The sequence below is a fragment of the Sinocyclocheilus anshuiensis genome, unplaced genomic scaffold (genome assembly GCF_001515605.1).
Source record: "Sinocyclocheilus anshuiensis isolate Anshui unplaced genomic scaffold, SAMN03320099.WGS_v1.1 scaffold267, whole genome shotgun sequence".
Classification (NCBI taxonomy): Eukaryota; Metazoa; Chordata; class Actinopteri; order Cypriniformes; family Cyprinidae; genus Sinocyclocheilus; species Sinocyclocheilus anshuiensis.
This window is the reverse complement of record NW_015552637.1, coordinates 2,323,340-2,336,777: the sequence shown is the minus strand read 5'-3', so window position 1 is coordinate 2,336,777 and position 13,438 is coordinate 2,323,340. Positions and strand designations below refer to the sequence as shown.

General features: G+C 35.1%; 1 protein-coding gene across 7 annotated transcripts in view; it reads left to right on the top strand.

The window, feature by feature from the left end:
- LOC107666839 (chondroitin sulfate proteoglycan 5-like) overlaps nt 1-13,438 on the top strand; it is a 38,716-nt gene that overhangs the window by 12,570 nt on the left and 12,708 nt on the right. For all 7 annotated transcript variants that reach the window (XM_016458329.1, XM_016458333.1, XM_016458331.1 and 4 more), the window contains exon 3: nt 10,005-10,193. In XM_016458329.1, coding sequence (XP_016313815.1) covers nt 10,005-10,193 — 189 coding nt within the window. The remainder of the gene's footprint in view (nt 1-10,004; nt 10,194-13,438) is intronic.

The following is a 13,438-nucleotide window of genomic DNA, read 5'->3' as shown; positions in this document are numbered from 1 at the left end:
GTTACCCTTACTGGCTCCCCAAAACAAGCCTAGCCAAAGTGGGTCAGTGGAGCTCTGGGCAACTGCGTCCCATGTTGGCTTTGTTTATATGAGGCTCGTCTGAACACACTGATTTATTCACCACTGCAATCTTATTAGAGGATGAATGTTAATGGCTCAGACATCTTTTCAGCGCTCCGTCATTCCCCCTCCCCTGCGCACGCACCTCTCTTTTAGTGTTCTGATCGAGAGCTTTCTGTAAGTATGTGCAGACTTATGACAGCTGGGCTTTCATTTCAGTTACAAAACATGATTAGAGTCAGTGAAACTTTCTGTTAACATCCCAGAGGACTTTTTATGCTTGGAGGTTGCTCTTTTGAAGCCAAGTACAACTAATAGAGCTCTCAATTACAGTAGCGTTCAAAAGTTTGGGGCCAGTAAGATTTTTATTGAAGAAATTAATATTTTTGTTCTGCAAGAATGCATTAAATTGATGAAAAGTGAGAGTACAGCCTTTCTGTTCAAATAAATGCTGTTCTTTTAAATGTTCTATTCAAAGAATCCTGAAAAAAAAGTATCACAGTTTCCACAAAAATATTAAGCAGCACAACCATTTGATTATAAGAAGAAATATTTCCACCAAATCAGCATTATTAGAATGATTTCTGAAGGATCATGTGACACTGAAGACTGGTGTAATGATGCTGAAAATTCAGCTTTGATATCATATATATATATACACACACAACTATATATAGCTAACCAGAAAACAGTTATTTTAAATTGTAATATTTCAAAATATTTCGATCAAATAAATGCAGCTTTGGTGAATAGAAGAGACTTAAAAAAAATTATAATAATAAAAACTTTAGAACAGTTGTGTACATATTAAGTATTAACTCTCAGATGTTTCTTCTAAAATAAAAATATAAATGAATTCCAAGATTGTTCAAAGAAGCAATACATCAATTTTCTGGTTTGGAATCCTGTTGTCCAGTCTTTGCGCAAGTGCACAGACAAGCTGCAATGAGCCAATAAAGTTTCGAAAGACGAAGGTTTTGTAAGAAAGACGAAGGTGAGGCACTAGGAAGCAGGATTCAAAAAACTTCATCTCCTCAACTGTCTCATTCATATTTTTCATATTTTTCTTATTTTTGCCGTCTAGAAGAAACAACTGAGATGTTAAAGATATTTCACATTGTGATTTTCCTTCCTGTGGGGTGTTAGTCATCCACAGGAGGACATGGAAATCAACTTCAGAGAGTTCAGAGAGATATGTGGAGTTTAGAGAGAGAAAAAACAAGTATGAGTCAGACTTCTGCTCTGTGTGCCAGCATGGAAACAGATTAAGGCAAGTCAGGCTACACAAAAAGTGTTTTTATTTGAGATAATGTAATAATATTCAAGCAAAATCTATTTACTGTTTGCATCAGTTTTTGTCATGACTGTTTGTGTCTCAAAAGTTTGTTGCAGTCTCATTCAAACCGCCCATGCTGTGGCACAGAGGACATGTAGACTTTAATCTTTTCAGAAAACATACATTTACAGTTTACACTGCTACTTTGAAAATTCTTGCTAGCCAAGATACAATCTACTCAAACTTTAATGTTAAACTACAGTTCAGCTACCTTTTTGAAAATGTTGTTATCTACACTATGTCAGAAACCATTACTTTAGCTAACAATTTACTTTATTATTAGTAAGTACCTAGCTATCAAGTATAGTGTTGGGTTTGATTCATTTTCTTTTCTATAATCCGTTTGATTAATTCAGACAGTTTGGCAATAGCTTGCTAGTATACCCTTACTATTTCTGGCTATTAAAAATATGGCAGAAATAGTAAGATTAGTACGGTAGCATGTTATTTTGAATTCAACCCCTTTTTTTAGTGATTTGGTTTGTTCAGATGACTCATTTCTATTAAGTGGTTCAGAAAAGATTTGCTGTTTGCATATGAGTCATCATTCAACAGTGAGCACAAAAGTCACTATATATTTATTTTCTGTATGTATTTATTGTTTATTTATTTTTTACAATTTATTTCGTATTAAAAGACAATATAGATAAATGCAACTGTATATATATATATATATATATTTATAAAGGTATTTATTATTATTTTTTTTTTGTATAATATAGATAAATACTGCTGTTTTAATCCATCAGTCATTAATTTATTTAATAGCTGAATTGTGTATATTTTTCATCAGGTTTGATTGTTTGTCATCATAATTAGGATCCTGGTTGTTTTGTTACCAAAAAAATACTCCTGTTTTTTAAATGGTATAATTTGCTAATTTAGATTTGGAAGATCAGCAAACACTTTGTTTTCTAGATAGACAGAATGATGTTGTGACTTACACAGCGGGACCTGATTAATGAGTGGTCCTAATCCAGTCCTGATCCTTCTCAGTCACTGGGTTATTACCATTGGTGGTCTCCGAGTAAGAGCGTTCTCCATCTGGGAATCACCCTTACACCACCCCAGGGATCCAGGGATCAACTGGGCTGCAGACTCTCTAAGCTCAGTCAACTGAATATCACAAACATTTGGCAGTACGAAATAATGTGCCATAACCCTAGTCATTTATTTATTTATTTTTTCAGGAATTGAGGAGTGATGACTGTGGCAGCACCGGTAAACCACATGTTTAGAGTTAATGAAGGGGTGCTGCTCTTGGTGTGGCTGTGTTTAGGACGACAAGCTGCACTGACACTTAATTAAGAGGCTGTGCAGTGCCAAGCTTTACAAAATCTCTCTAAAAGCCATTCTACATGGTCATTGTGAGTTCCCAGTTCATTTTTAACAGGAAAGAGGTGACAAAGATATTGTACCACTATCAGTGTACCATGTAAAATAGCCTGCACTTACTGTTGCTCGCTTTAGTAAGAATCCATCTGCTGAAAATGACAGTGTAGCACTATCAGTGATATTGCTGAATCCTCACCACTTTGCATATTTAAAGTGGCGATACAATCACGACTAGGTCAGATGGAACATTTTGATGAATATGAATATTTAAGATGCATTTTGCGGCTGTCAAGTCGAATTTATTAATACAGCGCTTTTAACAATACACATAGTTTTAAAGCAGCTTTACAGAAAAGCATTATGTTAATGTTTAAAATATCTTAAAATCTTCATGCCTTATAGTCGCATTTAGCAGATTGAGATGGGCAACAATATAGTTTACATTTTGCGCCAAATCAAGCAGTTGAGATATGCTATATAGTATACAGTATATCACCTGTGTGAATATACTGTAAGTATGCAGATAAAGTACATACTTATGTATACAACTTTATATAAAGAGCTGGGTGATAATATTGTTACGTTTTGCAACAAAATAAAAAGTCAGGCAGTTGAGTTTATATCTAACTTTTAATATTATGCTGAGCGATTTAATAGTTTACATTTTTCGATTATACAACACTCAAGCAGTTGAGATTTGCTATATAATACAGGTAATTTGGAATCACGAATGAATTGGATTTTCCAACCCAATTTGACAGGAAAACATAATTTTCGAAGCAATTTTGTATGATTTTCTACGATGTGAATAGCATGAAAACGTACAATTTTTTGAAAAAAGTAAGCATGAAGCGCACACTAAACATTAACGTCACTCAGGCACAAGCAGACTGTATGAAACATACAAATGAGATTGTACAAATTCATATGAATTAGCCACCAATTCGACAAAATGTAAAATAGTTTAGAATGACCATGATATTGTGTTGTATCTTCAAAAGTACAAATATATCTCTCTGTTTTTTTTTTGTATCACTTTTGCATCACGTTGGTTTTGCAGCATTTTTTTTTTTTTTTTTAATATGTGCAACCACCCTTATGCATACAGTATTTTTGCCAACAGAGTAGGTGTCCTGACATTTTTTTATTGCAACAGGCAAAAGTAAAACTATCTGTATTTATGTTGTTCTTGAAAGAGGAAGAGATGGCAGAGTGGAGAAAGAGAGAGAAGTGGTGAAATGGAGGGGAACAGAGGGGAGGTTTGGTCTTAAGAGAGATATTAGTGATGGAATGACATGTCATCAGTACATCTGTTTCAACTACTGCTTGCTACTGCTCAGCTGGGGCTGTTTGGCATCCATCCATCTCAGCACTGCATGCAACACACACACACATGTACACACAAACACGGTCTTAGCCGGACCATCTGTCCACACGGCAGCTTCATAAAATGCCCATATTTATACACAGAGATTAATGGCACAAATTCAACTCTCATCTAGCTTAGACCAACATTTTCAGGTGCAACGGCATAGTCATGCTGCTAAACAATGCTCTTTCAGAGTGAAACTAAATTTTATAACAATTTTTCATCTTTTACCTTGTAAAATTATTTTTCGAAATTGTGCTTTAAAGGAACACTCCACTATTTTTGAAAATAGGCTAATTTTCCAACTCCACTAGAGTTAAACAGTTGAGTTTTACCGTTTTCGAATCTATTCAGCCGATCTCCGGGTCTGGCGGTAGCACTTTTAACTGTAGCTTAGCATAGATCATTGAATCTGATTAGACCGTTAGCATCTCGCTCAAAAATGACCAAAGAGTTTCGATATTTTTCCTATTTAAAACTTGACTCTTCTGTAGTTACATCGTGTACTAAGACCGACGGAAAATGAAAAGTTGCGATTTTCTAGGCCGATATGGCTAGGAACTATACTCTCATTCCGGCGTAATAATCAAGGAACTTTGCTGCCGTACTATGGGGACAGTAGGCGCAATGATATATTACGCAGCACCTGAAAATAGTCTCCAGCACGCTCCCTGTGCAAGCAGGTGGTCACGTTGGTTATGTTGGCGGAAGTTAGCCTATTTTCAGTTGAGCGAGATGCTAATGGTCTAATCAGATTCAATGATCTATGCTAAGCTACAGCTAAAAGTGCTACCGCCAGACCCCGAGATCGGCTGAATGGATTCAAAAACGGTAAAACTCAACTGTTTAACTCTAGGGGAGTTGGAAAATGAGCCTATTTTCAAAAATAGTGTAGTGTTCCTTTAAGATTAAGAGATGACAGATAATATAGTTCCTTTTCGTAGAAAATGTAAGCATAATTCGAGTATGTTCCACTTTACGTTGGTGTACTGTATGTATACAGGATGTCCTATATCCAGCTTTTAATATATCCCTGAGCAATAATGTAGTTTACGTTTTTGATAGTACAACGATAGTATAACAATTTGCTAGGGCTGTCCTCGACTAAGGATTTTGCTGGTCGACTAGTAGTCGTTCATTTGAAGCATTAGTCGACTAATCGCACGTTTATTAATAAACCACTTAAATCATGATAATGAGCCTTTAATTGCATACATAGCCTAATAAGCGCTCAAGCACACACATAAAGCTTGCCACAGCACCGGCAGAAGAAATGATTATGAATGTGTCAGGGAAAAACAGCAAGGAGACTGCATTAACATTTTAATATTTTGGTAAACTAGTGCTTTTTGCTTTCGGATTAAGAGATGAAGTAGGTGGCACTGACTCATCTCCGCAGTAGTGATGCGCCTGCATGCATGTTTCATACGGATTGCATAATCTGAGAATATTTGTTTTCCATTTGTATTAGTTCATTTGAAAGTAGACATTTCATTCTCTATAGATATATTTTAATCTCTGTAAGGTAAAGATATAGACGGTGTTTCGCGCTCAAGTTTACAGACCGAGACGGCAGAAAGCGCATCATATTTGCTTTCATTATTTCACAAAAGCGCGCTTTGTTTTTATTGTGAGAGCACACAAATAAACGTAGAGTCTTTACAGATTCGAAAGATGTATTACTATTATCTGTAAGACAAACATGACCAGTATTTTAGGAGCAAGTGAGCGCGCCGGCGCCTCCATCTGCAGTGAGCGCTGTTCAGCTTCCACTCTCCTCACACACACTTAAACAGCGCACATTTCTCTAGGTTAACATTAGATTGAGCGGACATGTAAAGTTGCTAATACTTACATATTTCAGATGATAAGCCATATTTGAGAGGTCGATGAATGATAGGCGAGCGTTTGAATGTCCTGTATTACCATAGACTAGCCGTTACCATAACGATCTATTAGTCACGGACTGGGTGACTTCGCCTGTGGAGTGTTTTTTTTTTTTCTGCGACTAATAAAATTTTGGTCGACCAAGCCTCTTCTGGTCGACTAACGATTAGTCGACTATTAGGGGGCAGCCCTACAATTTGCTATATAATACATTCTGCTTAACAATAATGCACTGTATGCAACCAGTTAAGGTTGTATGTAGCCGTGTAATTCGTTATTAATAGTTACTAATTTGATATATATGGAAGCCCATTTCCACCACTGAATAAAAAATAAAAGATGGCAATTACGACTTTTTATCTCACAATTCTGACTTTTTTCATCGCAATTGCAAGTTTACATCTTGCAATTCTGAATTTTTTCTCAGAATTGTGAGATCTAAACTTGCAATTGTGAGAAATAAAGACTTCTTTCTTGCAATTGCCAGTTTACATCTCACAATTCTGACTTTTTTTTCTCGCAATTTTAACTTCTTTTTTTCAGAACTGTGAGATATAAACTCACAATTGTGAGGGAAATTGTGAGTCCAATTCTGAGGGAAAAAGAGTGACTATTTTCTTACAATTGCGAGTTTATATCTTGAAATTCTGACTTTATAACACGCAATTGTGACTTTATATCATGCAATTTGTCAGAATTGCAAAATGTAAACTCGCAATTGCAAGAAAAAAAAGTCTGAATGGTGAGATAAAAAGTTGCAGTTACCTTTTTGTAAATGTTTTATTCAGTGGCAGAAATGGGCTTCCATATTATCAGGTGTTATCTGTGTAAAATTTGAAATCAAGAGTGAATTGTGTTTCTTACCCAAAAACATAATTTAAAATAAAATTTTTAAAATGGCGATTTCATGTTAAGTATACGAAATTTTTTCTAAAATATAAATAAAACAGATTATTGGAGTTTGTTTTACAAGAAAATACTATTTAAGTATTTCTACTTCAAAATTTCATGTTTAATTTGATGTGTTACTTGCTGTTTCTTTGTCATTGTTTGTAAAAATGTCTCAGTGAGCAATTTCTGAGTGAAAATTGTTTCTACACCCATTTTTTCTCCCCTCATTGTACTCTCTCTCTCATGTTGTTCCAAACCTGTATGACTTTTTCTTCTGTCCAAACAACATTAGAGCCTCTTGACTTTCATTGTATGGATGAAAAGGAAGAGGTGTTTTTCAAAACAACTTCTTTTGTGCTCCACGGAAGAAAGAAAGTCACAACATTAGGTGAACTATACCTTTAACCTAGTTAAGTAGCCTGGTGGCTTGTGTTTTGTAATCTGGTCTGTGTTTCTGAAATCAAACACACAAACTCACTTAGCCTGTCAGTTGCAGTTATATCAGATGTTCTTTATACTTTATAGAATTTAGCTTTTACTTTTTTGCAGCTATAAACATGAGAGAGAGACAGGAACAAAAGAATGCAAGAAAGAAAGATCTTGACTAAAAGCCCTGAAAAGTGGGTTGGGTTGGAAAACGGGCAAGAGAATGGGTGTAGAATGTAATTTAGATAGCATGCAAAGTTTTGCTGAAGAAACAAACACGATTAAGAGAGTGTTGAGATCTGGGAGGGTGGATGAGAAACAGCTGAGGGGCTGAATAGACAGGCTGCTTTATACAGCCCACTGTAAGGATGCATTTAAATGCACGCTCACATCAACACGCCCATCACCTCGCTCTCCCTCCTGGGATTGAATGCACTCTGTGGCACCGCACCAACCCTGTTCTCCTTCGTCTCGCTCGGTGTTGGCGCAGGCACAAAGGGGCATACAGGCAGGGGCGTTGCACAAGATCCCGGGCCTTTCTTAACTTCTCCTGTCTTTCCTTTCTTTTTTTGGTGGCCTGATTTGGCTTTCTTTGAGAAAGACATTTCTACAGCGCTCCACCAGATGCTCAACTAACATAAACAAACTGCGTGCAGATGGACTAAACCATTTGGCGCATTAGCAAGGGGGGTGGGATCATGAAACCGTCAGTCAATCAACCAAGTTATTCAGCCAATACACAAAATTTACGTTTCATCTGACATTCATTATGAAATTTAATTAGGAAATGAAAATATCCAGGTAAAATAAAATATATTCCATACTTTTCAAGGGCCCTCTCTTCCTTTGGGGCCCTGGTAATCAGTACTGGTTTTACCCCCAGTCTGACGCCCCTGCATACAGGATGCTGTAGTGAAAAGGAGTGAAACCTCAGACCCCCCTCCCGTGACCACCAAGATTGTGAATGAAGACGACTTCCTTTCATTATAGACATTTACATTTGAGTGTGTGCATATGTGGATGTGGTTGAGGAAGAGAGAAGGGCACAGGGTTGCAGTCTTTGCAGATCATTTGTGTTTGATTGCTTGCAAATGTTTCGGTTATCATCAGATTTGTGGTGTGGTGTATTATACATCTGTTTTTCTTCAGTAGGGTTCTTGCCTTCTCCGGCTATTTGTAGCTGTCTTTCCCATGATTATCTGAATGATGACCCTGCATTGAAGCTCTTTACTACTTGCACAAGGTGCATTTCACGCTTAATGTGATTTGCCCAAGTAGGACATGTTCTTGGAGAAACATCAAAAATGGCATGAACCAATCAGATTTTTAATATATAATTTATCAATTGTATTGTACTTTAAATGATAATGTAATTAAAATATTCTATAATTTAATATATATGTATAAAAACTTCAGATTTTATATATATATACTAATTATTTCTAATTATATATACATTTTCTAATCTAAAATATTATTTTTTAATTATTTTAAATTATTTTAAATAAAAACTTCAATTTATATATATACATAATACATGTTTTATTCTAATATAATTTATAATTTATAAAATATTCTATTTATTTATTAATATATCAGATTTCATCTTTCAGTCTGCACCTTTGATGTTGTTTGCTGGTCTGTCCTCAAACCTACTGTTATGTGCACAAAATGGAGAAGGAATAGTTTAGGAAGCTGATGGAGAGGATGCAGATGCGCATGTGCTTCTATTCCTGACAAAAGCCAGATGCAAACCCCTGAATTCTGCAACCTTTTTTGGTAGCAGCATTTTCATACACACTTAAACATAATATTGTGACACTGGATTGCCTTACTGGATTTTCAAGGCAAATGCCACTGTGTTTTAATATGGCAAATCCTGACAGTCTTTGAAGTTAGTTCACTGACTTTACTACTTCTGGGACAAGTTCAGAACTGCTGTTTAATCCAGTCTAATGCAGTGTAGAAGAAACTTACGGTAAGATAAAGGCAGTGAACTTGTCATCCACCTAGGTGTCTGCAAAAATGAATGGTAAAAATTGGTGTAGAAGATGCACTGAGCCCCCATGAATAATTCATATGGAACCAGAGACTACATGGGGAATCAAAGCACATTTTTGGGAAGCCAATAAGGATTAGTATAGTGTGTTTCTTGTGTGTCTTAATATGGTGTGTTTAAAGTGTAACTCATTTCAAAAATGAGTGTGTGTTGGCGTGGTATTGTCTGCTAAACGAATCCCAGTAAGAGCCATGTTGCTCCAGGGTGTTTTCATTGGAGAAGAGGCGGAAAAATTGGCTCTGCACTGGCCCCTAAAGCCTGCTGGTCTTGAACCAGGAACTGCTAACATCAGAGGCCAATGCCTGGGATAATGTCAGCATAGAGTGATGTTTTCTGAACAGCAAATTAATATTGCCAAGACTGATGCAAAATAAATTAATATCGCTCAAAAGAAAAGGCTCATGCATTGGATTTACAGTGGAAACACCACATGCATTCAGTTGATGTTATTGTTTGTTCACAATACATTTTACAATTATTTTATTTGCAATTACCATATTTGAAATAACTGCTATGAATCTCATTCATTTTATATTAAATTAACTTCTGACCAATGCATTAAAATCTGTTTCTGGAAATACAAGCGAATTATCAATTTGGTGGAAAAGGCTTGCATATATTTCCCTTTCTCTGTCTTGCAGGTGCAACATCCAGGACTACATGTGGCACAAGGGTGCCCGCTGTGAATCGGTCATCACGGAGTTCCAGGTAATGTGCATCGCCATCGGGGCCTCCGCTTTCATGGTGCTCCTGCTCTTCATGATCGTCGTTTGCTTTGCCAAGAAGCTGCACGTGCTCAAGACTGAGAATAACAAGTTGCTCAAGCGCAGGTGAGACTCTGGCCTGTGTGGTACTGATTTTTACAGAAAGTAAGACAAAGTGGAAGGGTTTATGGATTAAACGCTTTAAAAGCTCATGTTGTGTGGTAGAATTAGGAACAAATAAATCGCACACAGTGAAGCTTGCCAAATATTTGTGTAGCTATTTAAATAGCAACAGTTCACTCTCATGACCTTCCTCAGGCATGTACCTGTACACCATCAAATGTTTGAAATAATTATGATTTTGAGTCTTTTATGCTCACCAAGACTGAAAATGGTAATAATGTGAAATATTATTGCAATTTAAAATAAGTGTTTTGTATTAATATATTTTAAAATGTAATTTATTCTTGTGATTTCAAAGCTGAGTTTTCAGCATCATTACTGTCCAGTCGTTAGTGTCACATGATCCATCAGAAATCATTCTAATATGCTGGTTTGGTGCTTAATTATTCTTTACTTTTACTTTACTTTTAGTAATTAAAAGTAATTAAAACTAAAAGGTAAAACTCTATAAATACTATATATATACACATTTAAGAAAATAAAAGAAATTAAATAAAAATGACAAATGCATACAACAACATTTCAAAACTAAACATTTAAATGAAAACAAAAAAATAAAGCTAAAAACAATTCAAAATATTAAAAGAACAAAAGGTATGAGTATAATAATGATTCTAACATAACACTAAGCCAAACACCAAAAAACAACTACATGTGTGTATGTACAGCCAAACACATATACATGTACATATATATAAATACATTCAATATATATATATTATTTCATTTCCATTTTGTATGTTGAAGTACTGAAATAACTAAAATTAAATAAAACTAAAACTTAATAAAAAACCTATATAGACATAATAAACTAATAAAATGACAACATTACTACAACTGTAACTAAAACTAAAATAACTAATACAAATCGAACTACATTAGTTTATCAGTAATCCTAAAAAAATAACACTGAGCCAAACACACATGCTAAAATAAAAACAACTTACTGACACATAGTAAGAAATGGTTATTAAAAACTGAAACAGAAGTGAAGCAAGTAGTAGGAAAGAGGAGAAATAAAAAGCGATACTATTCAATTATTATGATCAGTTATTATTAGTTCTAAATTAATTAATTACTAATAATAGTTATAAATGGATCAGTGGTGAAAACAGTTGTGCTTCTTAATATTTTTATGGAGATTGTGCTGCTTTAATATTTTTTCAGGATTCTTTGATGAATAGAAAATCAACGAACAGCATTTGAAACAGAAATCTTTTTGTCGAAAATGTCACTTTCAATCAATTTTAATGCATCCTTGCTGAATAACACTTTCTTTTTTTGAAAAAAAAAAATCTTTCATTTCTTTAAATTGTAATTATCTTTCACAATATTACTATTTTTATTGTATTTTTTTATCTAATAAATGCAGCCTTGGAGTGCATAAGAGACTTATTTCAAATCATTTTAAAATCTTAATTATTCCAAAATTTTGATTTGTAGGATTGCAATACGAAATAGACATTTCTTTAACATTTTTTAAAATACTTATTTGATATTTAAATGTTTGTTTGAGGTGGAAATAAACCTGCTTGCCTAGTCAAACCTGTTTAGCTTGCTGGTTTCAGATGGATTTTAGGGACTTGTCAGCAAGATAAACAGTTAAACCAGCTTGGAAAGCAGGAAAACCAGCTTTAAGAGACCCCAAAAATGACATTTCTGTCTTCATTTACTCACTCTCAAGTTGTTCCAAACCTGTAAGAATTTAGTTTTCTGTTAAACACAAAAGAAGATATTTTGAGGAATGTTGGTAACCAAACAGGTTGCTGGTATCCATTGACTACTATAATATGGGAAAAAAAATACTGTGGAAGTCAGTGGCTACCAGAAACTCTTCAAAATATCTTCTTTTGTTTTCAGCAACAGAAAGAAATTCACAGGTTTGGAACTTGAAGGTGAATAAATGATGACAGATGACTATACCTTTAAAACAGCTGAGACCAGCAACCCAACTTTAAGCTGTATTTTACAGCAGGGTAAAGCAATAACAAAATAAAAGTTTAGCTGAGAGAAACAAAATAGTGCAGAAAATGTTTTTGTGATGTCTGCAGCATTTTTAATTACCTGAAAAGTGTTAGTGTTACGATAGCGCAGCTGCTAATTGGATGCTGCGGAGACCAAATAATGCAGTGAGTGGATGGCGCGCTAATGCTTAGCGTACTGCGCTAGCAGCGGGCAGACTGCATGATGTCATGGAAGCTACAGTTGAAAGTAGGGCAGTGCGATGGGGGAGGAGGGGCCGGCTGACCTACATACAGCTGTGAGACCCAGGGGGGTGTGGGGGTGGAAGCTACGGCCAGGAATTAAACAGCGCACACCCTCTTCAAAGAACAGAAAGAAAATGATGAGGGAAAAGAGGAGAAACAGAGTTTTATAACTGCAGGGGAGGGTGGCCATGTTTGGAGGTGAGAGTGATGGAGAAGAGGAGAAATAGAGGCAGCAGTGCTACAGATGAGACTAGTTGTGAATACATCAGACGCCCACCTCTCCATCTGCTACCAGTAAATGTGCTGGAATTCACTCAGCGCTAAACAAGATCAAATCTTCACATCGTATATAGAAAGGGATGGGATTTATTACGGCAAAAAAAAAGAGAAGGGAGAGGATGTTGATCCTATAAATTCTCAGTTTAGGACTCAAATTTACATCATGTGGTGACTCAACACTAAAACACCAAAACCATCCAGAGACCTACACTATAGCATTTAAAAGTTTGTTTTAATGTTTCATTTAAAAGTTTGTTTTATTGTTTCATTTATTTTAATGTTTTAATGTCTCTAATTCTCTCCGAGGGTGCAGTCACTTGATCAAAATAATAATAATTTGATTGTGAAAGATTATTACAATTTAAAATAACTGTTTACTATTTTAATACATTGTAAAATGTAATTTATTCCTGTGATGTCAAAGCTCATGATCCTTCAGAAATCATTCCTATATGCTGATTTGGTAGAAATTCTATTTTAACCAATGTAAAAGTATTTACTCTTGATCAGTTGAATTTGTCCTTGCTTAATAAAAATAATACTTTCGTTCAAAAAAAAAAAAAGGTTACTGACCTCAAACTATTGAACATTAGTGTAAGTCCTTAAAACACCCTGCAACTGAAATCTTTTTTTTTTTTTATCATAACATTTTTGATTACTTCTGTTGTCATTGTTTGTAAGTCGCTTTGGATAAAAGCGTTT